The following is a 24,143-nucleotide window of genomic DNA, read 5'->3' on the forward strand; positions in this document are numbered from 1 at the left end:
CAGTGGCCGGATTTCAGCTCACTGCAAGCTCCGCCTCCCGGGTTCACGCCATTCTCCTGCCTCAGCCTCCTGAGTAGCTGGGACTACAGGCGCCCGCCACCACGCCGGGCTAGTTTTTTGTATTTTTTTTAGTAGAGACGGGGTTTCACCGTGTTAGCCAGGCTGGTCTCGATCTCCTGACCTTGTGATCCGCCCGTCTCGGCCTCCCAAAGTGCTGAGATTACAGGCTTGAGCCACCGCGCCCGGCCCGATAATAGTTCTTAATTGAATACCTATAATGCTAGATATACCACAAATCTTGTCACAAATAGAATGGTGACAGTGCCTGCAAAAATTATTTCATGTAGGAGAAAAAGCAGGAATTTAAATAGGAAACTTGAACTTTTAATAAATTTGCTGCTGTTACTAAAATTAGTCTTTACATAGTGCTCTATTGGAGGAAGCAGAATGATTTTTATATGATGAATCTTATCCTTTGTAAGTTGAGTGAATTTCCTGGATTGATATAATTAGAGGGCCTGTCATCATGCCTGGAATGGGAACCTGCATTTCAAGCTGATTTGGAAATGTATGCATTATTTTTGGTAAAGAAAAGTCCACTGCTAAAAATAGAACGATTGGCTATGGTCAAAGCAGGTGGTTATTTTAATGTCTTTCTGTGGAAAATTAGATGTTGTTAAGGAATCAGTGTTCCCTTTTTAACACAAAATGTGAATAAGTATAACTGTCACAAACTGTAAGAAGTGTAGCAGAAAGCATATTAAGTTGGCTTAATTTGTACCTGGTGTAATTTATTTGATTTGCCAGATATTTAAAATGAAGCACAGACTTTAGGTTTTTAAAATATTGGACTTATTCAAAGCTATCAGACAAAACCTATCACTTGAAAGAAAGTATTTTCAAACTAAATTTATCTTGCTAAATGTATCAGTGTATGTCTGCACTTAACCTTGTAGACATACAGATCTGTATAGAAACATAAATGGAACTTGCTGATTTGTTAATTCTGTGGCCCTTAAAAATGTGCAATTGGGACCGGGCGCAGTGGCTCATGCCTGTAATCCCAGCACTTTGGGAGGCCGAGGCGGGCGGATCACGAGGTCAGGAGATCGAGACCATCCTGGCTAACACGGTGAAATCCCGTCTCTACTAAAAATACAAAAAAAAATTAGCCGGGCATGGTGGCGGGCACCTGTAGTCGCAGCTACTCGGGAGGCCGAGGCAGGAGAATGGCGTGAACCTGGGAGGAGGAGCTTGCAGTGAGCTGAGATCGTGCTACTACACTCCAGCCTGGGCGACAGAGTGAGACTCCGTCTAAAAAAAAAAAAAGTGCAGTTGGTTTATTTTATGGAGAAATAGAAATGTGCTTTCAATAGTGTTAGAAGGTACATTGATGAGATATATGATCTTATATAAGACATGGTAAAGAGAGCTCTGACAGGACATTAAGGAGATGAGGGTCTCAGAGACTGTCTTTGCTTCTAGCTGGTGACCTTACGTCCCTTTAGTTGCCTTGTTGGAGCCTTAGTCTTCTAAACTGAAATGAGGGACTCAATGAGATCCATTTTAATTGTGAAAAAACAAAACAGCAAGAAATAAGCTTTGACGTTTTAACAGTGTGAAAACATGTTTGTAATAAAATAGCGTTCATATTCCAATTAAATAAAGGATGAAGTGTCTTAAAGCACTTATACATTACCTTGTGCAGAGTGTATGACTAAGAAGTATTTGTAGAATTGACCTACAATAAGCCCTGTTCAATGTTTTAGTCAAAGATAGAGGCATATCCATTCGTTACTGAATTAGGGTTTCAGATTAGGGAAAAGGATTTGGTACTTAAAAAAATTAACTAGTACCAAACAGGATTTATTTGCTTAATCATTATTTTAAACTATCTTTGAATGGGGAGAGTTACAGCATGATTTTAAGGAAGTTACTAAGATAATTTTATTTACATATATTTTATATGCATATATATTTACAAAACAGGTGACTTTATTTAATATCTTAAATATCTTAATTTCTTAATATTTAATATCTTAAATAAATTTATATTTGATGAACTGCAAGAATATTTATGTTTGAAGTATATACATATAATTATTCATATGATGCTTAGGGTATGTGTGGACTCAGACTCTAGTACAGCCAAGCCCCACGCTTCTATGGGGTTAAGGGTTACAGGTTTGGAGCTCCTGATAGGAATTGTTATTTGATGGAGGAATGATAGAAATTCCCTTTATTCAAAGCTTAAGTGTTAGAATCCTCTGTCAATTGTAGATATTTTATCTTTGAATATGTAGCATAAGTCTATGTAGACTTTATAAGAATAATAACCATTTAAAAATGTCATGCTTTTAAATAATTTTAGAATGTATTACAAATTTGTTTACTGTGTTGACTAGTGACAGTAAACAAAGTGTATTATACCTTCTAAAAGTTATCTGTGTCCACCTGGAACCCCAGGATGTGACTTTATTTGGATATAGGATCTCTGCAGGTGTAACTAGTTAAGATGAGGTCATACTGGATGAGGGAGAGTCCTAAGTGCAATATGAATGATATCCTTATAAGAAGAGGCACAGAGACAGATATGCCCAGAGGGAAGATTGCTCTGTGAAGATGGAGGCAGAGATTGGAGTTATGCTGACACAAACTAAGGGATACCAGGGATTTCTGGCAACCACCAGAAAAAGGAATGATCCTCCCTAGAGCCTTCAGAGGGAGTGCGGTCCTGTTGACAACGTGAGTTTTGGACATCTGGCTACTAAGACATGAAACAATACATTTCTGTTGTTCTGAGTCACCCAGTTCGTGAAGGCAGTCTTAGGAAACGAATGCAATTAGAAAATGATATTTTACTTCTGATTACTATTTTAGGACCACATTAATGGAGCCTAAGCTTTTCTCCTGTGGAAATCTGTGTTTAAACAAAATTTCCAACAGAAGTAGAAAAATACATAACACAGGCAGAATTATCTGATTAAAGGAAGAGAGGGTATTGCAAAAATTTCCAAATTAGCATTTCTTCCTGTCATTTCTCCCTGTCTTCCTGCCCTGCAGAGCACAGATTGAAAACAATTGGCTAGAAAGTCATATAAGACCAAAAGTACATTAAGCACCTTTTACTGGAGCTGGAATGGAAAGGCATGTGGAGGCAGCATTTTTTTTTTACTTGGTGCATTTTTACTCTTCCAGGATCTGGAAAAGTTTACCGTATGCAACTTCTTCTTTGTTGAGATGCCAGTGGGGCAGCTGATCACTAGTATTCGTGGAGGGCCTACCCTGTACCAGCTACTGTGCTTTTTTCTAGAGAGAAAGATCTGCAAAGGGAAGAGGAATTTACTCTGTGGCTGCTCGGAAGCATGTGGGGAATTGTGCCTGTTGAGCAGGGCAGGCAGGTGCCAGTGGGTGCTTTGAGTGCCTCCTGGCGTATGCATATCATGATGCTGTCTTGCGGTAGGCTCCAGGCTGTACTATTACCTGGCCAGCTGAGGCCTGGGCAAGGGCTCCTTTTTCACCACTTGTGTCATCTAATAGGTTGTGCTTAGAGTTGAGGGTCATCCTCTGTGAAGACCAGTTGTGTGTGGATTTCATACTTCAGCTTTCTTCCAAGTTCTTAGGACACCTCTGTTTTGCTCCCAATTGTTGCCCTCCTCTATGAATGTTCTTTCAAATATATCTGGGGAATTAATGTGTTATGAAAAACTGAAGGTGGTCACTGCACAAAATACGTATTTGAAGCAATGGTGTTGGTGAACTGAGCGTATACGTAATGTACCCTCTAGGATTTAGCCACTTCTCAAATAGCACACCTAGAAGGAGGTGCGTCAATAACCAATACCTGTGTGTTGTACGTTGCTTAAAGCAGAAGCTTCCAAACCTTTCCTAGAGAAATAGTGTAACCACTCGTGACTCTCCGGGTGTGCTGTTGCCTAGACATGGAGGCTGTGAGCTGCATGATTTTCTGGTGTTTCGGATTCCCTCAAGGTGCTGTTGAGTACTGCTGGTTTTGAGGACTGATCTTAATAAAATTTATTTTAGGAACCTCTGAAAAAGACTCGCTGCATAAAAATATTATATGCTATTTCATTGAATCTATAAAACCATTGATTCTAAGATGTACTACTGTTTTCTGTACCACTAAAATAAAAAGATGGCCAGTGAGGTTAAAATGTAAAAGTCTGTGGATGAATATTTGGTAGTTTGTCTATGACTGCAAAAACTGGAGTTGGAACCCTCAAAGATCAGAAAAGTTGTAGATTATGTTGACAGTTCTAGTTCACTAATTTCAAGTTTTTTTTTTTTAAAAAAACCTTTAATGATTTCTGTTATATCCAAATTGGCCAATCAATACACTAACTTTATCCTTTTTGTTTCCATTAAATGTATCTGATAGCACCTCTTTGGTATGTTGAAAGCCTATAATGAGAGCATATATTTCTAAACCTTAGGGTGAAAGCACTTCAGAGTAAGTACGGTCTTCAGGTTTCCTTACCAGGACACTAAAGGTTTCACTGTCTCTTCTTTCCTTCTCCCTCCCTTTCTTCCTTACTTACCATCTTTCTTTCCTCCGTTCCTCTTTTTCTTTGCAGAAATGGAGTTTTTCAATGAGTAATCTTTGGAGTTTAGGAATCCTTTGGAATTCTGTAGAAGGGAATAGATAATTCACCTCCTTTGATAATTACATAATTTGAATTTCCCACATTTACTTTCAGAAAGGGGCCAGGGGTCAAGTGTTCTGCAGGCTCTGCTGCCCCGAGATGCCATGCCAGAGGCGGACGGCACTGGGAGAGCTCTTTCTCCTGCTGTTCTGGGGTCCTGGATGGGTAAGTAGCAGAAGTAGACTGTCTCTTTTGGGGGCCTCTAGGCATGGGGTTATTAGAGAAAGTTATGATGCTGTATATACCAAGTTGCTATTTTGAGCTTGCTAAGAATAGGATTGTGTGGGAAGACAGTACAGCATGGAGCGTTTCATGAGTCATGGGCCTGTCACCACTATCCTTATGAGATGAACTTTATGAAACGAAACTTCAAGAAGTGACAAGTAAATTGAATTTTCCTTTTATTAAAATATTCTTCAAAAATATTCACTTTTGAGTTGATAAAGACCCTTGAAAAAGGAGAAAGAAGATTAAAGTGTGTTTTCCTGAAAGCTTAAGAGCTCTGTTCATTTCTCAGCTTTCAATATCTGGGAGCCCATTTGCCATGGCAAGATTCTGTACTGTGACCCTCAGCACCAAGATCCACAGAAGCTTTAAAAAATTATTATTTGTAATTGATGCTCAGAAGTCCATAGATTTGTACTGTAGTAACATTTATGGAACACCAATTATATGCTAAGTATCGTGGGGAGCCTGAAAGCTTGAGACGATCACAGAGACATTTTACACTGCAGGAAGCTAGGCCCACGTAGTCTGCATATTGCAGAACTGTGTGATTCAGATATAAGTTGCCTGATTTCAAGTTCTGGGCTTTTAACACTGTATCATAGCTAGCTCAGCTAACAATGTATGTATTTGTATACAAATTTCAGTGTGTTTTAAAAAAGAAAAAGCAAAAAGGATTTTTAATTCAGGTCATTAATTTCAGCTTAAAACCCTAGCTCTGGGAATAGGCTGTTTTACAGTCATCTGATATGAGAAACGGAGCAAATATTCAGTTGGTTAGTCCATCCATTAAATATTTGAGGACCTGCTCTGTAGCAGATACCGTTCTTGGTACTGGGACACAAGTGGTGAGCCCCTCACATGTTCTCACGAAGCTGATGGTTAGTCGGGGAGGCAGATTTAAAATACAGTGAGTTGGGATACCTGTTGTCGAGAAAACAAATGGATCCCCAAATCCAGAATAATGGGGTGGCGTGGTGAGGAAAGACTTATTTGAGGAGGTGCATTTGAGATGAGAACTGAACATTGAGATTCGAGAGCTCTGAGAGGAGCTTGCCAGTGAGGGGAGACCACAGGTATGGTGGGGGCTCCAGATGCTACAGGAGCAGTGTGGGAGTGGGGGAGCCCATCAGGCTTGGCTACCGGGCTCTGGAGAAGAGGGTGGATGTCATGTAATTTCCCAGATTATCTTGTTTACTTATTTACCTCTCTTCTCTAGAAGTAGGGAAGATGCAGAGACAAGTGGCAGATATATTTGGAGGCATAGCTGATATGGTTCGTTTATGAATTAGATGTAGGTGTGAGGGGGAAACAGACAAGTAGGAATCCGAAGCTGTTGGCTGAAGCAGTAGCACAGATTGAGGTGCTGTTAGCTGAGATGGAAGAGAGGTGGGGTCGGGGCAGAAGAGAGGGCCGTGATGGTGACTTTGGACTGGTTACAGCTGAGATGTCTGGGATGCGTTCAAAGGAGGATGCCAGATGGATTATGGATGTGTCAGTCTGGCTCAGGATGAGGCCTGGTGGGGTCAGCAGTCATGGAGCTGGGTGAGGTACTTAGGGAAAGGGTGGGGAAGGGAAGGCAAAGGTGACTCAGGAGCAAGCTTGGAAGACCCGGGGCAGTGAGAACCAACCAAGCAGGCCAGGGAAGAGCCCTGAGGTCCAAGAAATTGAGGAGAGGCTGTGTGTGAAGCAGAGGAGGAGACAGCCTGAAACACAAGAGCAGTCAGTGACCTGCGGCCTGGGGAGGCAGGGGGAGGAGGCAGCAGGGCATGGTGGCCCCTCAGAGCTGTTGCAGGTGAATGCAAGGGAAGGGGCTGGCCACTCGTTTTCATATTTGTGTGTGTTCTATTCCACACTGAAATGTAAAAAGCAAAAAAGGGGGCATGGAGGTGGAGGCAACAGGTGTAGACAACTGTTTTGTTTTCTTTTGTTCTTTCCCAGAGCTTGGCAGCGCGAGGGAGCCTAGAAATTAGGTGGTGGCTCCAGAGAGATCAGGGTGGGGAGAAGCAAAGGAAGAGTGTGGTTTCAGGATGAGAGATTCGGGGTGATTCAGAGGCTCATATCAACAGTGTGGAAGAGGGAGGCAGGAACCAGAGACTGAGGTCCTTGTGCAGAAACCGTGAGGACCTAGAGCACAGGTGCTTGGATGCAGGGAAGTGAGCGTTCTCCATCGGAATGGGGAAGACAGTGAGGAAAACAGGAATATTGGGATAGATCCACAATATGAAACAGGGACAAGGACGTGTTCACATTTGAATTCCCACAGTACTGAAAATGAACATGCACAAATTAACATTCTCAGGGAAGCTTGTTGGTTCAAAGCAGTTTCTTTGTTCTACATTTTGAACGGTCCTGCCTCTCACCTCCCCTTTCCCTTATCTCCCTATCATCCTCTCTCCTTACCCCATACAAAGTGAAATAACTAGAATCCAACAGAAAGCAATCCAGTATGGGTATAAACATTGATTGTACCAGGTTAGAAGAAATTGTTTGAACAATAATTAAGAAGGTATTCTATCTCCACTGTCTTAACTGTGAAGTAGAGATCTTCTCCTTTTGCTAGGACACAGAGAAACCCGCTTTTCCTTAGGTTAGTCCAGTGGGGAGGAAGGTGAAAACCTGCTGAATGCCTGTCTTGAGTGGGATTTTATTCCAGTTAAATAATTCTGGTAGTTGCTGGATACTTTTCTGAAATGTCGTTAAGCCCAACTCTGTTTTTTTTTTTTTTTAATTGTACCGATTTAAAAAATAATAGATAGGAAGTTTTGGGAAGTAGTTAAATCAAAATATGAAAATTATATGCAATGAATAATCCAAATGGTCACAAAAATGTTTTCTTGCAACTTTGCTGTCTCTAGCATTAGAGACTTTTTCTCATTGAAAGTATCTAATTTATTGACTCTGAACGGGAGGGATTTGATTTGGGGGACTGAGCTAAGTAATGCTTAAGCAAAGCTTTTTGTTTAAACTCTCAGAACGTCTCTGGTTAACTGTAGCTGGGGCTTTGAGCAGTGGGGACATTTACATGGTGATACATATCCAACAGGCATGGCGTTAACTGTCTTTTTTCTGAGAATCTGCTTTATTCCTTCTCAGTATTATCAGGATTTTGGGACTGATAACCTGTAACCTGATTTTCTTGAAAAAGAAACAAATTTAAAATCATAACAATCACAAGTAGACAGTATGGGCAAGCCCTTTTAAATTGGACAAAAGATTTCTCCCCTTACTCCTTTATCCCTAGAACTGCCCGCCACCAACCCTTGATACAATCTGTGGTAGCTCTCACCTGCCCTTTTGCTGAAGATTCATAGAGGCACACTCCTGACTTCTTGACACTAGTGATACTTTCTAGTCACTTTCAGATTATTACTGTGTTTTATAGAATTTTGAGGTCATAGAAATAGGTGGAGTATAGAGACTACATCTCAATATCATATTTAGGCATACAAATAAAACAGACACTTCAGAAAAAATTTATGGCCCTTGGTGTCTCCTTGAAGCCCCAGAGGAAGCAGTCAAAAGCCCAAGGGTGCTCAGAAGGCGACGCCTGGGATTGGTGTGGGCGAGGTCGGAATAAGCTGGTATTTCCCATTATACTTACTTTTCTGGGGAAAGGGATTCTGTGTTTTTCTTATTAATACCTACGAATATGTTCTCTGATTCTCTTTATCTCACTAAAGAAACATACGTAGTTTAGTCCAGGTTTAGTGGTAACATGGTGAAACAAAAAATACAAAAAATTAGCCAGGCGTGGCAGCATGTGCCTGTAGTCCCAGCTGCTGGGGAGGCTAAGGTGGGAGAATGGCTGGAGCCCAGGAATTCAGGACTGCAGCGAGCCCTGATCATGCCACTGCGTTCTAGCCTGAGTAACAGAGCAAGACTCTATCTCTACAAAAATAATAATAAAAAAATACATAGTTTCATGGGGGACACTGAAATTCTGCCTGTTGATTCACAGTGTGTGAACATGATTAAAATGCGAGGAAGTTAGCTCTTCCAACCCTTGACTCTATTTATGGTTTATGTCATGAGAATTAGAATAACCAGAAAATTTCAATAAAGAAAATAATTGAAGATGAGGGTACAGTTTGCCTTTTGTACAGGAGGAGTCTGTCTATGGCCTTCTATTTACAGATGAGCAGCCAGTTGTTTTCTGGGTAATCTGTAGATTACGCCCTGGTCCACTCTGGTGATTTGTTTTTCCTTTTTCTGTTTTTGCAGAATGCCTTCAGAAATCTTGCTGAAGATATTTTCCTACTTGGATGCTGTGAGCCTGCTGTGTGCTGGATGTGTGAGCAGGCGCTTTTACCATCTAGCCAATGACAAGTAAGCAGAAATCCAAGTCTCTGTTATGTTTTGATGACAGTTTGATGGAAGTCAGGAAGATTAGTAACTTTTTAACCATTTTTAAGAATTTAAGAGAATTCAGGAATATTTTTGCACACGTGGAAATGTCGAATGCTTTAACTATGAAATTTTCAAATATTTGCATTTATATGCTTAAAATGAATATACTTTGCATGGAAAAAAATCAAACTTGTTATTGCTGTAGCTGTTAGAGAATGCAGCTTCAGGTCTGTTGTCAGGAGGTCTTGGCTGTATTCCCCACAGTATCAGACCTAATCACAGAGTCTCAGGCAGCACTGCAGGGACTTGCTGGCTTTGATCCTGGCGCTTCGTTTGCAGAGCAGAATGAGTGCTCTCTGCTGATGGCCAAGCAGATTCTAAAGAAAGAGAAGGAAGAGGCTAAGTTAGGTGTACTTAGCTTCTCCTCCCAAACATGCCAATCAAGTTAACTTACTCTGTGGGGAGAGCAAAGTGGACAGAGAGCGGCCAAGACTGTCCTCTCCTGGAGGCTGTACCCTTGGAAGCAGGGAGCCAAAAGTGAGGGGTTCACCTGTGGTCATCTGGGCTTGCAGGGGGCAGATTAGGAAGGAAGGGGAGAAGCCTCTGCTTCTGTTTGTCACTGTAATCTGAGCCTGCATCTCAGAATTATATCTTGGAGGGAGAGGTGGTGAAATCTGGCTTTTTAGGCCCCTCTCTCATTCAGCATCAAAAGATCAGACAAATATTGTTCCTACGTAGAACCTACATGTCAGCTGGGGAAATCAGCAAGATGAGAGGGAATGCAGGTTTTAACTGGTGGTTTTGTTTACTAGGTAAGGAGATGGAGAATGGCAGAAGGAGGGCTGTCATATTAGTTAACCCTGGAACATGGTGGGCAAGAATGTCATTTGGTGCAGTGGTTCTCAAATGCCATCCAGAGAAGACTACATATGAACCACCTGGGAAAGTTTAAAAAATTTCCATCCCTAGTCTGCATTTCTAGAGATTATAATTTAGTGCTTTGAAATCTGTATTTAAAAAATTCTCTGGTTGGGTGCGGTGGCTCACGCCTATAATCCCAACACTTTGGGAGGCCAAGGCGAGTGGATCATGAGGTCAGGAGATAGAGACCATCCTGGCTAACGTGGTGAAACCCCGTCTCTACTAAAAATACAAAAAATTAGCCGGGCATGGTGGTGGGCGCCTGTAGTCCCAGCTACTCGGGACTTGGGAGGCTGAGGCAAGAGAATGGTGTGAACCCGGGAGGCGGAGCTTGCAGTGAGCCGAGATCGCGCTGCTGCATTCCAGCCTGAGCAACAGAGCGAGACTCCGTCTCAAAATAAATAAATAAATTAAAAAAAAAATTCTCCAGGTCATACTAATGAATAGTCAAGTTCTGAAATGACTAATCTAGTCCATCTTTGATGTTAGGTGTATGCCACTTAAGTGAGGAACTCAGAGTAAGCCCTCAGATCTCATTAAATCTGTCCTCAACCACTGTCATACTCTGAAGAGGACATACACTGTTCCCTAGTTGGAAAGGTGATTTTTCTTTTAATTTAAAGAGATGTTTCCTGTATGGAAGAATGTATGTCTGTCTATGTCAATACATGCGCGCACACACACACACACACACACGTACATATCAAAGAATGAACTAATAATGTTCTTCACAGTAGTTACACAATGAATTAGAGCATTTTCTACATTTCCCTTACTTAATGATTGTTGTAGTTTACGTAGTTGAGATTTATTTGTTTTACCAAGCCTCATGTGGAAATTTGATCCCCAGTGTTGGAACTGGGGCCTAATGGGAGCCGTTTGGGTCATGGGAGCAGATCCCTCCTGAATGGCTTGGTGCCTTCCTTGTAGTTCTTGCTCTAGAGCTGGTTGTTTAAAAGAGCCTGGCAGACCTCCCTTCCTTCTCTCTTGCTCACTCACTCTATTTCTCTCTCTCTCTGCCACGTGATCTCTGCACAGTTGGCTTGCCTTGGTTTTCTGCCATGTGTAGAGGCTTCCTGAGGCTTCACCAGAGGCAGATGCTGGTGTCGTGCTCCTTGTACAGCCTGCAGAACTATGAGCCAAATAAACCTCTTTGCTTTACAGATTACCCAGCCTCAAGTATTCCTTTGTAGCAACACAAAGAGACTAAGACAATGATCTAATAAGAGATGAAGGTGGTCACTAAAAGAAAGCACAGCAAGGCATTTTTCAAGGAAGGAGTCAACCAAATGTCTAAAACTGTAGCATTCTGGGGGGTTCCCACTTTATTTAATGGTAGAATTCAGACTCTTCAGATAAGCTAATAAATTGTATGTTTCTTTACTGTCTCCGCTCTTCACTTCACCTGCATGGTGAAGAAACCAGGCCTGGAATCAGATTTGGAGCACAGCTGTAGTGATGTTTTTTGCATACTTTTAGTATTACTCGTGTGCCCTCCTCACTTTCTTGGAAGTTGCCGTTTGGAAATATGAGCTTCTGATGAAATTGCACTCACATTTCTTTTCTTTTTCAAAGGACATATTTAATTGTGCTAAGTTGAGTTGCACTTTTTAGGTCCTGCAAAAGGACCTAAAGAGGCATAGTCTGACTCTTAAAGTCAACGTCTGATCATGAAGTCAGACTACAGAAAAGGATGTGTGATAATTGAACGAGTAATCAATACGTGTTTTTGAAAAGTTTACAGTGTATTCTAAGCGTTGCTTCTGAAGAGAGGGCAAGCACACATAGTGTAGCAAGTTACGCTCTGATGACTTGTGGGCAGACATGCTTGAAGGGCAGGGGGCTCCCCAGTGCCCCATCCCGAGGGGACTACTCTCTTCTGCATGAGTGCCAGTCTCTGCATGGGAATAACAAGGATGTGTGGATGAGGTGGCATCTGGTTTATCACAAGGGGGTTTTATTTGCCATGTACTCTGGCAAACACTATTTATCTGAACATTAAATTGGCCCCATTTTCTAAACAACTTGATTGAGTTTCCCTGAGCCTGTTGGTAGTTATATTGGATAAATATGCTCTTGTCCTTGAATCTGACTAGGCCTTCTAACAGGATGGAGCATTTGGGGATCAAGAAGTAAATATGTTTGGGTTTTTGAGACTGTGAAAGGCATCTGAACCTTAACATTTGTGTATTATAAAAAATCAAGGGGAACCATCTGCAATATAAAATGTTTTTACTTAGGTTCATTTACAGTAAGTAATATATGATCGTGTGTGAACATAGTTCATCATAGGAATGTTAGGTGTGGTTATTGTTACTAGCTTCATATGGAGGTTATGCTGTGATTCCCATCTCTGCAACAGTGTTTGTTTTTGCAGTTGGTAAGTGGTAACACATGTAAAAATAGTATCAGAGGTTGTTTAGATAGTGCTGATGTGAGGAATTCAAGGCTCCATAAAGGTCCTGCTAAAGGAATACTTACATAGAGTGAAATGCTGAGTAAAATAAATGTGAAGAAAACACAAGCAAGCTTTTATGCAAAGGAAGTTTTAAAAGTGTCTATTCAAAGGATTTTGGTGAAACAGTTTCAGCTTTACTTAAATGTACTCAACTCATCATCACATTGCATCTATCCGCTTACATAGGAAAGTCTAGAAATTTCTGAATTGAAAACACTGACACTTTAATATAAAAGCTGGGCATGAAGTGATTTTTCGGATTTTTCAGAGTGAGAAATGACTTGAGAAACCCACACTAGGAAGAGAATTCAACCAGGGTCTGACTATGTGTGAGCTTGCATTTGTTGGGAAGTCCATGTAATGTCTGAGTCAAGGAGGTGGCGTTCTGAAGTCATGTGTTTGAGAAATGGTCCTTTTCTGCTGCAGTTAAGGCAATAGTCCTGCCTCCCCAGAGCACCCAGGCTTCTCCCCAGGGGTCCTGCTGCAGTCAGGACCCCCGCTCTGTGGGAGAATCGCTTTCTCCCTGCAGCCTCCAGGCCATTGACTGCTTCATCCCATACTGCTCTGAGTAGTAATGTGGAGACATAAATGAGCAAATCATTCATGTTTAAAATGCAAAGTTTGCCTTTCAGGTAAGGAATTGATTTTAATCCCTGACTCAGTTTTCCCTGTGTCTTCCTTCTCTTTCCTGGTGGTGGTGGAGGGTACTGGCTGAGAGGGAGGAGCCCTCAGGCCAGCTCACTGCCACCACTCGTGGGGCTTCTCCCGGCCTCTTAGAAGAGATGAGTGGAAGGAACAGACTTTGAGTCAGAGCTGAGTTTGAATTCCCAGATTGAGGCTTATTGACTCTCTGAATTTGGCGAGCTTATTCAGTTTCTTTGACCCATTTCTTTGTGATTGAAGAGGCAGTGAAACCCAGGTGATAACAGTGTGAGCTATGGTTCAGATCCCAGCTTCACTATACACTTGAGTGCACATACCTGGGCCAGCTCACCTTGCATCTGAGCCTCAGTGACAGCATCTGTGCAGGGAACAGGAATACCAGCACCTCTTGGTTTCTTTGTGAGGAATAAATGAGTAACGTATAATACATAAAGTGGTTAAACAATGCTTGACACATAGTAAGTGTTGAAAAAACTTAATGTTAACTGTTTAGTTGTTACCATTAAAAATCTTCACTTTTTTTTTTTATCTTTGTGAAAGCCTATTCCTTGTTGAAAGTTAAAAAATAGCAAAAAGAATGTACAATTCCAATGTTCCCTATTGAAATTTCTTGGTGTGTGTACATACATCCTTTCTGATTTTTTAAAAAGCATGTATATATTTAAAAACAAGAATCATATTACATATACTTTCTGTTACTTTTAAAATACTAGATTTCCTATTCCATTACTGATATAAGAGGCAGTAGTTTTTGGTGGTGTTTTTGGTGGTGTTGAATTTAAAACACTAAATCTGAAACTGCAACTCACTTTAACAGATGAACGTTCAACTGTAAATATTCAGCTTGACTTATTCATGGAATTGGATTATTTTATTTTATTTTTTTTTTTGAGACGGAGTCTCGGTCTGTCGCCCAGGCTGGAGTGCAGTGGCCGGATCTCAGCTCACTGCAAGCTCCGCCTCCCGGGTTCACGCCATTCTCCTGCCTCAGCCTCCCGAGTAGCTGGGACTACAGGCGCCCACCGCCTTGCCCGGCTAGTTTTTTGTATTTTTTAGTAGAGACGGGGTTTCACTGGGTTATCCAGGATGGTCTCGATCTCCTGACCTCGTGATCCGCCGGTCTCGGCCTCCCAAAGTGCTGGGATTACAGGCTTGAGCCACTGCGCCCGGCCGGAATTGGATTATTTGAGAATATTATGCATCTCTAATTTGATATATTATGACTAAGGTAGGTGACAGTGTCTCTTAGTTAACATATTTCCTCTTTTCCCTCCAGTTTTATTTGGATCAGAATCTACTCAACCGCATTTTCACCTACAAGATCAAATTGGAAAGTTAATTCAGTAGAGAAGATAGCTGTGTCTGTGAGCTTTCTGTCAGTTCAGGATAAAGAAGCTGGTTATTGGAAGAAAGAATATATCACAAAACAAATAGCATCTGTAAAAGCCGCACTAGCTGACATTCTCAAACCTGTCAACCCTTACACAGGCCTTCCAGTTAAGACCAAAGAGGCCCTCAGGTACGCAGTGTGTTCCAAAAGAGAATGATGGCATCAGCTCAAAGTATCATGTACATAGGACATATGTGCAATTTAGATTGTGTGGGACCATCTCTAGTATTTTTGTGTGTTTTGTGCATCTATAAAATATGTAGCATTTTCCTATTCCACATAGCCTTCTGCATCGCCAGTTCAACCAATTGCAGATCATAAGTATTGGTAGGGGCGGGGGGAACCTGAAACAATAATATCAGTGTAAAATACAAATAAAACCAGTACATTATACATAGTAACAGTTTGCACAGCATTTACATTGTATTAGGTATTATCAGTAATCTCAACATGATTTAAAGAATACGGGAGGAGGAGCTTAGGTTATATGCAGATACTATGCCATTTATATAAGGGATTTGAACGTCCACAGATTTTGGTATCACGGGGGTCCTAGAACCAATTTCCTGTGGAGACAGAGGGATAACTAGTAAATAGCCTAAAGTTTTAATGAACAGCAGAAGTAACCAACTTATCTGCTGTAGTACAGTGAGAATGTTCAAGGTCTCTTTTCCGGGCAGAATCTTTGTCTTATTTATATATTGCCGGTACCTGGAAGATCATGGATGTTCAGTGGGTGTTAGGTGAGGAGAGAAAGTCTGAAGAGAGTACTATTGTTGAAATGAAAATTGAACTGGGCATGTTCTGAGAATTTTGACTTTGGATTTTGAGGAACTAGATGCTTTAGAGAAGATATGTGAAATTGCCTTTAGAATTTTTTTTTTTTCCAATGAGGCAAACATTGTTAGTTTTTTTTCTTTCTCCAGAATGTTTGGTTTAGGTTGGGCAATTATACTGAAAGAAAAAAGTGGAAAAGAATATATCATGGAGCATGTTGATCTTTCCGTAAATGACACATCAGTTACTGTTATATGGTATGGCAAAAACTGGCCGTGCCTAGCGTCATTGTCAACCTTAGATTTATGTGGTGTGACACCAGTTTTTATGGACTGGTATAAAACTCCCACCAAACATAGGTAAGTACCAATCAGCAGAACTGTTGAGTGAGAGCATCTTATGTGTAAATATTACTTGGCATTACTTTTGTAATTAAAAAATAAGAGCAGTGTTTTTAAATTTTATCACATATTAAATGTACATTCTGCATTACTGTAGAAGAGGAAAATAATGCATTTTATCACATTTCTGATTAGGTCTAAATTTAAGTTCCTCATATCTTGGTTGTCTTTAATGGTAGAGAATGATATTCTAGTTAACAACATTTCCTGGATGATTGATGGCTAACCTTTGAGGTTTTTCATTTTAACCATCTTAAAAGAAAGATATGTGGTATCTTCCTTCTTTAGTAAATGGAATACTAATCGTAGTCTAAATATGAGGAAACCAAGTCATAATGATCAGTTATTTTGTCTGCCTTCTCTTGAACTTACTAGATATGTGATCTTGTGCAAGTAACTTACTCTTTTTATGTCTCCATTCTCTCCTCTCTGAAATAAGATGATCATTATACTGGCATAGTATTTAGCATATATGACTGCAGTGAATAAGACTGATCAAAAGATATCACTGTAGAATGTGTAGATCAGCTAAGTGTGCAGCACATGGGTAATGCTTAGTGAGCCCTTTACTATTCTGTTGTCAGGTGGCTTTGCACTGAGTCCATATTCACTATGAGGCTGGCATCTGCCTTTGAGCAGCTCTCTCAGGCTCTCTTTTTCATCATTGATTGCTTCCTCCTGAAAGCTGGATTATGGCATGCTTAGCATCCTCATCTCTGGAGCAAGCTAGCATAGCTTTATATAAGATATATTGCAAATATAAAGGTAATGCCTGCCTTCTTCCACGTTGGTTTCCTGCCCTCCCAATTCCTTCACTGTCTCAGTATTCTTTGACTTTTCAGGAATATTTACCATGTCGTTTTCTTACCATCCTTGCATGCTGCAGTTGCACCCACTGGTTTCTCTCCTGTCTGTCCTTGCTATGGAGGATGCTGTGATATCTGACATTAGTGCCTGCCGTCTCCATGGAGGGACAGCATTCTTTCATGGTTTCTCTGGATACAGGCACTTTTCTTTTCTTTTTTCTTTTTTTTTTTTTTTTTTTGCAGCTCTGTAACTGGGGACCCTGTTTTTGGCTCCTCTCCATGGCGCCTGCTCTTTGAGCACTGTTTTAGTGATTACTGAGCTCTCTTTCCATGCTCTGAATGTAAGACTTTTCAGACCTCTTGGTGCTGGCAAACCCAGGTTTTATTGTACTCTAAAAATATTCTTGACATTATGACAACAAATGAATTATTCTTCCTGAATATATTATGGAGAATACTTTGGAAACAGTTACCTTTTTAAAAAATTGTACTTTTATTTGGATAAATCTTTGAAATTTCTTGTGGTATCATGAAGGAAGTCAGCTTTTTCTAATGTGGTAATTAGACTTTATGCATTTCAAAATTACGTTTGGAGAATAAGTCCACAAACTGTACTAGTTTTGCTAAACAGTATGTTACTTGGCATATCATGAGATGTTATTTACAGATATTAGGACAAAATGGCTAACACTAATTCAAATGATCCTGAAGAATTAAGTTAAATGGATAATGTTGAGTTATAAAGCTCAGTTAAAGACAGTATTTCCCTAAAATGGTCATCAAGGTCAAAAGTAATAGATACTGTAGACTGCCAAATGCTAGAGTTCATTGGGAAAATTCATTTGATGTAATTTATTTCCATGGGACTTCAATGGACTTCAGCCAGCCTTTGATAAACTGCGATAAACAAAACTAAAAGTGTTTTTTAGGAATTTGTTTTGATCGACACTTTTATTGCAAGTTTGTAACTGAAGCTTTCATCATGCAGGAATATAAATCCTTGTACGCATCTGTGTGACAGCCCAGAGGAGACTCTGCGGTTTTTATTTGGGTCTTTCTTGTTTCCTCTATGAGAAGTTTTTCAACAACAGTGAAAGCCTTATTGATGTAATTTGGATTCCCCTGTAATTTATACCTTTCTAGTCAGATTCTCAATTTTCTTCCTTGCCAGCATTTTCTGCTCTGCAGCTTGTGCTATCCCACCCTAAATTTGTGAGAACTGCTGGGGAAACGTCAGCCTTAGTTTCTGTGTCTGTGGCTGTGAGGCCAAGCACATGAGGACTCAGCACATTCTCAGAGTCTATTTAATAAGTACCTCTACAGCCAGATTTTCAGAGAAGAAGGTTTCTCACATCCCCACCCAGCTGCCTCTGTCCACACTAATGATACTAGCAGGGACTGCAATTTATTGAGCACCTGCCCCACACCCTGTGCTCTCGTCCCCACTGAGCAGGCTGGTGATTTCATACACGAAGAACCAGCCTGTGATAGTCACAAAGTCACTGTAGGTTGAAGCTAAGGTTTTACCTCAGGTTTCCCTGACTCCATGGTGAGGTTCCTGACCCTGCATTTATCCTCCTCCAAGTGTATTCTGCATATGCTGGGTTTATTTCTAATTTCTACATCACACACGCTCACCGACCATCTCTCCTTACCCAGTTGTGGTTCTCTGCACAAGAAGTTATTTTGAAAAGTTGAACATGGGACTAGGGTCATGTGGTAGCTGCAGATCTGGTTTTGATGCCTCACAGTCCCTTCCACTTTGAAACAGGACTGCAGCTGGTGTCCTTTTTAACTCGCTTATTTAATGTACCTTTGAATACCTATTGCCTGCTGACTGTGCTTGAGGTGCTGGGCACCACCTGTTGAATGAGATGTGACCCCAGCTCCTTAGGGATTTCAGTTTAATGCTGTATTAGTGTCTCCTTTATGAAAACACTGGTGATTTAGTTTCAGTTTATTTCTGATGTGTCAACTTTCACCTTCTCTGAGTTATCCTTGATAATAACTGTAAAAGGCCCATCTGCTTTCCAACCACCTCCTGAGACCACCCATTCTTATGTCACTTGAAATAGTGTATCTTTGCTTCTGTGGCATTTCACTCACTTGACTAGGAATGCACAGTGAGAGTCTGCTTTAGATTGTATTGTGCTGGGTTTTGAGGGAATAGAACAGGAGACAGTTCTACCACTTCACCACTTTCCTGATACTTCAGCTTCCTCCTGGCTGGGTCATTGAGTTGACAGTAAGAGCAAGATGGAGGGGAAGAAAAACCGATTTGGGTTGGAAATCTGAATGTATCCATTTGCCTTTTATTCATTTGTGTCCCCACCCTGCTAACGTGCCACTTAGTTTGAGCACATCATTAACATGCTCTTCAAACACATTTGTGATACGCTAAAGAGAACTGGCAACACTATAGACAGGAAAGCTCACTTCTCTCTCTCCTTTCCTTGGCATAACGTTCAAAGACTCCGATGGCATTCTTTAATTGCAAGGTACAATCTGAGTCATTTGACCGTATCTACCATGATTGGCTGTGACAGACTCATTCGGATCTTCTGCCTGCACCCTGGCCTCCTGGTGGGAGTGTGGAAGGTAAGACTTGAGTGCCTGTATGTACTGTGTCATTTCCCCATCACAATACCACGTTTACTTACCATTGTGTGTGACATCAAATGTAAAATGCTTTAAGTCTTTTCACTAACTGCAATCCGTTTTACATCTCACCAACCTCATTTTTCCAAACTAACCTGGCCCTCTGCTCCACCGAGGCTGTTCTGCTATTCTGGTATCATAGACAACTGTGCTATCTGTTGTTCTGCTGTTCAGCTGTCATAGACAACAACCTCTTCCTGCCTTCATGTTTTCCTTCGTGTTACTCCTTTAATGTCATGTGGCTTTCCCATTTCCAATCAGTCCATGTTCCTTCTCTTCCTTTCATGCTCTTCCTTTGACAACGTCTCCCCTTACTATGTGTTCAGCACGCTCGTCTCCCAAGCACGTTTCTGATCCTGTAGGTGCGGCTTTGAGTGAAATCTGCTCTTCAGGGTCAGGTGTCTAAGATGTTATCCTTTCTCTCTGCATAAGATTTCTTGTTTCCCCACGTCTGGCTGATATTTTAAGATAGTAGTTCACAAATCTGATTCTGCATTGGCATTATGCATTGGTTTACAATGACTAGATGGAATTAAGACCCCAGCTTCAGACAACGCAATCCTCTAGTCCCTTTTCCTTTCCTCAGCCGACTGTGGCCGTCAGTTTTTCTTTCCATTCTCCCCTTTCTGTGTGAAGGTGGCTTGTGGGTGAGACTGCAGCTTGCCTGCTCTGCATTCTGTGACTCGCATGCATTCAGCTGTGTCGGGTGCAGAGTTGTGAGCACTCTGGTGGCTTCGATTGTCCTCTGCCTGGCTACTGGAGAGTGGCACCTTCGGATTTACCATTTGGGGTCACCTACGCCCATCAGTGTCAGCTGTGAATCTGGGGAGAAATAGAGTTCAGTCCCCAAATAGTCGCATTTTCTGCTATTCAACCTGATGGACAAGTGAAGAAGTTGAATCTAATCATTCGCACCACGTTGGCCAAATCAGGCAGTTACTTGCAAGAGGAACGTTGTGTCAGTGAAGTTCAGTATTTGTGAAATTAATATGGTATCTGTGAAGGTCTTTGAAAAGAGTTTGAAACAGCCTGGAACTAACTGCGTAGTTTCACAACTGTCATATATATCTTTTGATATTTCGCAAGCTCTGGGCTGTGAGTTCTTTTGGTCCTGTGTGCTCTGCATATTTGGGTGAATTGTGGTCCTGCTGTCAATATGAAATGTAAGTCTTATTAGATAGTAATAACATATTAGCAGTAATAATGCATTAGCACTGTGGTGATCTTATGGTTGGAAGAAACTGCATCTATCTGCAAGATGAATGTGCTGTGATCTTCACAATGACCTTGTGAAAAATTTAAACATTTTGGTTGAAATATATATTCTTCTTAATTAACTTTTCAGAAGGAGGAAGAATTGGCTTTTGTTATGGCAAATCTTCATTTTCATCACCTTGTGGAGAGAAGCACATTAGGCTCGGCCACTATGTATGTATTTATATGTGGGTGTGTTGAATTTTTGTACAGTAAATATAAAGTATTAGAAGTTGATGCCATCTTAATATCCTGAGAATAGCTGCAGAGATATTCTGTTTTTAATCAGTAAACACAAACCAACAGGAATAATTATTTGGCTGTTGCTAAAATAATTGGATTATTCACAAGTACATATTTGCTGTATTTATTCTGGGTTAAGGAATTTATACCTAGTAGGATGTTATTTATATGGGTAGGACAGCTTCATTACTTTAAGATGCCACTACTGTCCTTCAAGTTCTTGCTCTTAGTGAATTTTCACATCTCGTGAGGCACGTAGATGCATGGCCCTTGGGCTGACCCTGGCCTGCGGATGATTCTGTCTGGTGTGGACAGTGTGTGTCTTTCAGTGAACTGTGTCTTTAGGTGGGGCACAGGCTTCCCATTTCACTACAGCTCTCACCCTTTTCCTGTGGACTTACACTCTTCCTTACTCACTGTTGTTTTTTTTTTATTACCTGAGAAGCTCCTGAATATTTTTGAATTTGTCACCTTATGTAGTCATGTTTTTCTTGTTGAATAAAACTTTGTGTTGGCTTTGGGTCTGCCTGGATGTCTGTCTGTCCTGCAGATCGGTGTTCAGTGCCTTTTCCTGCTGAGCGCTTCTGTCCACTGGACACTGAGAACAACATGGGGGCAGAGTGGCCTTTGTAGAGTGGCCATCCTGGGATCAGCTGCAGAAACACGTGCACCCGTGCTGGGCTGTGGCTGCCTACAGAACTCACATCATTTCCTGTTGTTACAGAAGTTGGTAAAAGGAACATTGAGCAGTCTTTTAAGTTCCTGGTATTGAAGATTATAGGGAATCCTATGGTGTTTCATTTGTAGGAGGTAGTGCTTTCATATGGATGGTAATTTTTTAAAAAGTGTTTTCAAACCAAGAATTTTGTCCCTGGCACTGACAAATTTGCATGTTTCTTTTGTTTTGCTTTTCAGTCCCTATGAACTACCTCCACATAGCCCGTTTTTGGATGATAGCCCCGAGTATGGACTGCACGGCTACCAACTCCATGTTGATCTGCACAGTGGTGGAGTTTTCTACCTGTGTGGTACATTTCGCAATCTCTTCACCAAGAAAGGTGACATTAATTGAGTTTTTATTTTATTATGAAATTAAAGGTTGAGATGAGGGAACCAATTTTTATGTCTGAGTTAAGAATTGCCCTCACTGGTCACTTTATAATTTTTTGGCACCAGTGTCCTCCTAGACCCGTGTGTCATCCCAGGGCTTGTGAAAGTCCTCACCGGACCAAGTCTCTTCAGCGCTGGCTCTGTCTCCTTCACCACCGTCACTCTCAATGCCACCTCCTGCGGGTAGCCCCTACTCATCTTCTCTACCGTGTCATTATTTTTCCATGCAGTCTGCTTTCCCCAGACTTCCTCCCTTCTTTCTCAAAGGAATGTGGTAAATTTGCCAGCAGGGCCTGTGCCACTCCAGGATGAGAGTAAAGAGAAACCAGCCTTTCTCCTGTACATACTGCATTGGTGTTTGCCAAGCCTGCCAAAGCCAGGACGGAGGCTGGGCAGACAGAGAAAAGGAGGGGGCTTAGGCCAAGCAGGAAAAAAGTCAGAATGCCCCATTCTGACTTGTCTGATTATTTCCTTTTGGTTTCATTCATCTATAGCCAAGTTTGGTTAAACTTGGTTAGATTCAAGTTTAACATTTCTGGTAAAAATATTTTAAAAGGGAAGTTATGTACTTCATTTTGCATTATATTGAGAGGTATGTAATGTCAGGTTGTCCCATTATTACTAATGCCAGGTTTTATCGTCTGGTTAAGATGGTGACCACTAGATGTCTTCATTATTAAAAGTATTCTTTTCCAGATACCCTGCTCCTCCGAAGTCTTTCATCTAGTGGACTTGACACCCATTAATGATCTTTGCCTAAATCAAATATTTTGTTTAAAAATGTTGATTTTCTAATTATGTCACTATTTCTGTATTTATCCACTGAGCTTTTGTAAATAACTTTCTCTTATCACCTGGGTGAACTTCTAAAAAGGCAGAGCAAATGCTTAATTCTTTCCTTTTAACTGCCAATTTTCAGATGAAGAAATTGATGTTACAGAGCAAAAGGGGCTTGCTGCCCGATGTGCTAGAACCCAATGCTGTGACACCAGGTTTTTGAGAAAAGAAAAGCTTTTTATGGCTGGTCCACTAACAAGGAGACAGGAGTCCAGCTGAAACCTATCTCCTCATGCTGGCTTTAACGCAGGAATTTTTTTAGAAAAGGTTTAGGGCGTGGATTCTGGGATTAGTAGGTGATTCGTGGAAGGAAAGGGGAGGTCCAGAAGGTCCTCAGGCATGGTGCAGTTATCTCTTCATGCCCTCTTGGGTCACTTGCAAATTCAGGAGGAGTTAATATGAAACGTGGTGGGAATTCGGGCTGTGATGTCAGAAAGCTCCATCTGTGAAAACTCCAGTTGGCCATATTGGTTCCGACGGATTTCAGCTAGTTTTGTCTTACAAGTGGAGGGAGTTTTAGTATTTCAGTAAGTCGCTTTTTTTTCTTATCTGCTATCTTGCAAACTCAAGCATTTCTGTCAGTCATTAGTTTCTTTAACTCTGTGGAACATGGTTTCATTGATGCAGTAGTCATCTACTGTGGTAGAAAAAATTTGAGCTCTTCTTCTTTCCTCCTCGGCCCCACCCTTGTTTAGTGTCACTTTGGACTCTGGGATATTTACTTATTCAATAATTTATAGTCAGTTATAGACATTTCTTTTTGAAGTTAAAATTGTCCCCAGCTTTTTGGGTGGGGTCTGCTTCAGGCTGCTCCTGTGTCCTATAGATAACCCATTTGCCTTTGAGTCTTCCTTGCTTTTTGGCTCAGGAAGATTTCTAGGGTTTCTTGTGTTTGTTGGCATTTTTATCAGAATTGTTCAATTCCATATATTAACCTGAGGTGTATTAACATCTTTGTTGTTGAATTGTTCCATCCAAGAATGTGGAACGTCTTTCAGTTTGTTTAAAAATACTTTTATGTCTTTTAGGAGTGTTTCAGAATTTTCTTCATACTAGTTTTGTACATTTCTTGTTAAGATATTTATGAAGTATTTAATTCTTGTTACTTCTCTTTTGTTTTATCTTCCAGTTGTTTTGTAATTTCTTTGTAAGGTTTTGGTCTCATAGAATGAGTTAGGAAGTATTCTTTCCTCTTGGATTTTTTGGAGGATTTTTGCATAGAATTGGTAGTATTTCTTCCTTGTTTGGTAGAATTCATCTATGAAGTCATCAAAGCCTGGACCTTTCTTTATGAAAAGATGTTTAACTACAGTTTCCTTTTCTTTCAAAGAGATAGAGCTATTTAGGTTATTCATTTCTTCTTGAGTGAGCTTTGGTATTTTTTTG

The 24,143-nt window shown here is 40.9% G+C and overlaps 1 protein-coding gene across 6 annotated transcripts in view; it reads left to right on the forward strand.

Annotated features, from left to right (window-relative positions):
• FBXO15 (F-box protein 15) overlaps positions 1-24,143 on the forward strand; it is a 76,351-nt gene that overhangs the window by 1,364 nt on the left and 50,844 nt on the right. For 2 of the 6 annotated variants that reach the window (XM_005586455.5, XM_005586451.5), the window contains exons 2-8: positions 4,719-4,829; positions 9,114-9,218; positions 14,558-14,800; positions 15,598-15,807; positions 19,127-19,253; positions 20,659-20,741; positions 21,726-21,868. In XM_005586455.5, the coding sequence (XP_005586512.2) occupies positions 9,115-9,218; positions 14,558-14,800; positions 15,598-15,807; positions 19,127-19,253; positions 20,659-20,741; positions 21,726-21,868 (910 nt within the window). In that variant the 5' untranslated portion in view covers positions 4,719-4,829; position 9,114. The remainder of the gene's footprint in view (positions 1-4,718; positions 4,830-9,113; positions 9,219-14,557; positions 14,801-15,597; positions 15,808-19,126; positions 19,254-20,658; positions 20,742-21,725; positions 21,869-24,143) is intronic. The other 4 variants (XR_012427395.1, XM_005586453.5, XR_012427394.1 and 1 more) reach the window with 4 other exon arrangements.

Source organism: Macaca fascicularis, chromosome 18 (assembly GCF_037993035.2).
Source record: "Macaca fascicularis isolate 582-1 chromosome 18, T2T-MFA8v1.1".
NCBI lineage: Eukaryota > Metazoa > Chordata > Mammalia > Primates > Cercopithecidae > Macaca > Macaca fascicularis.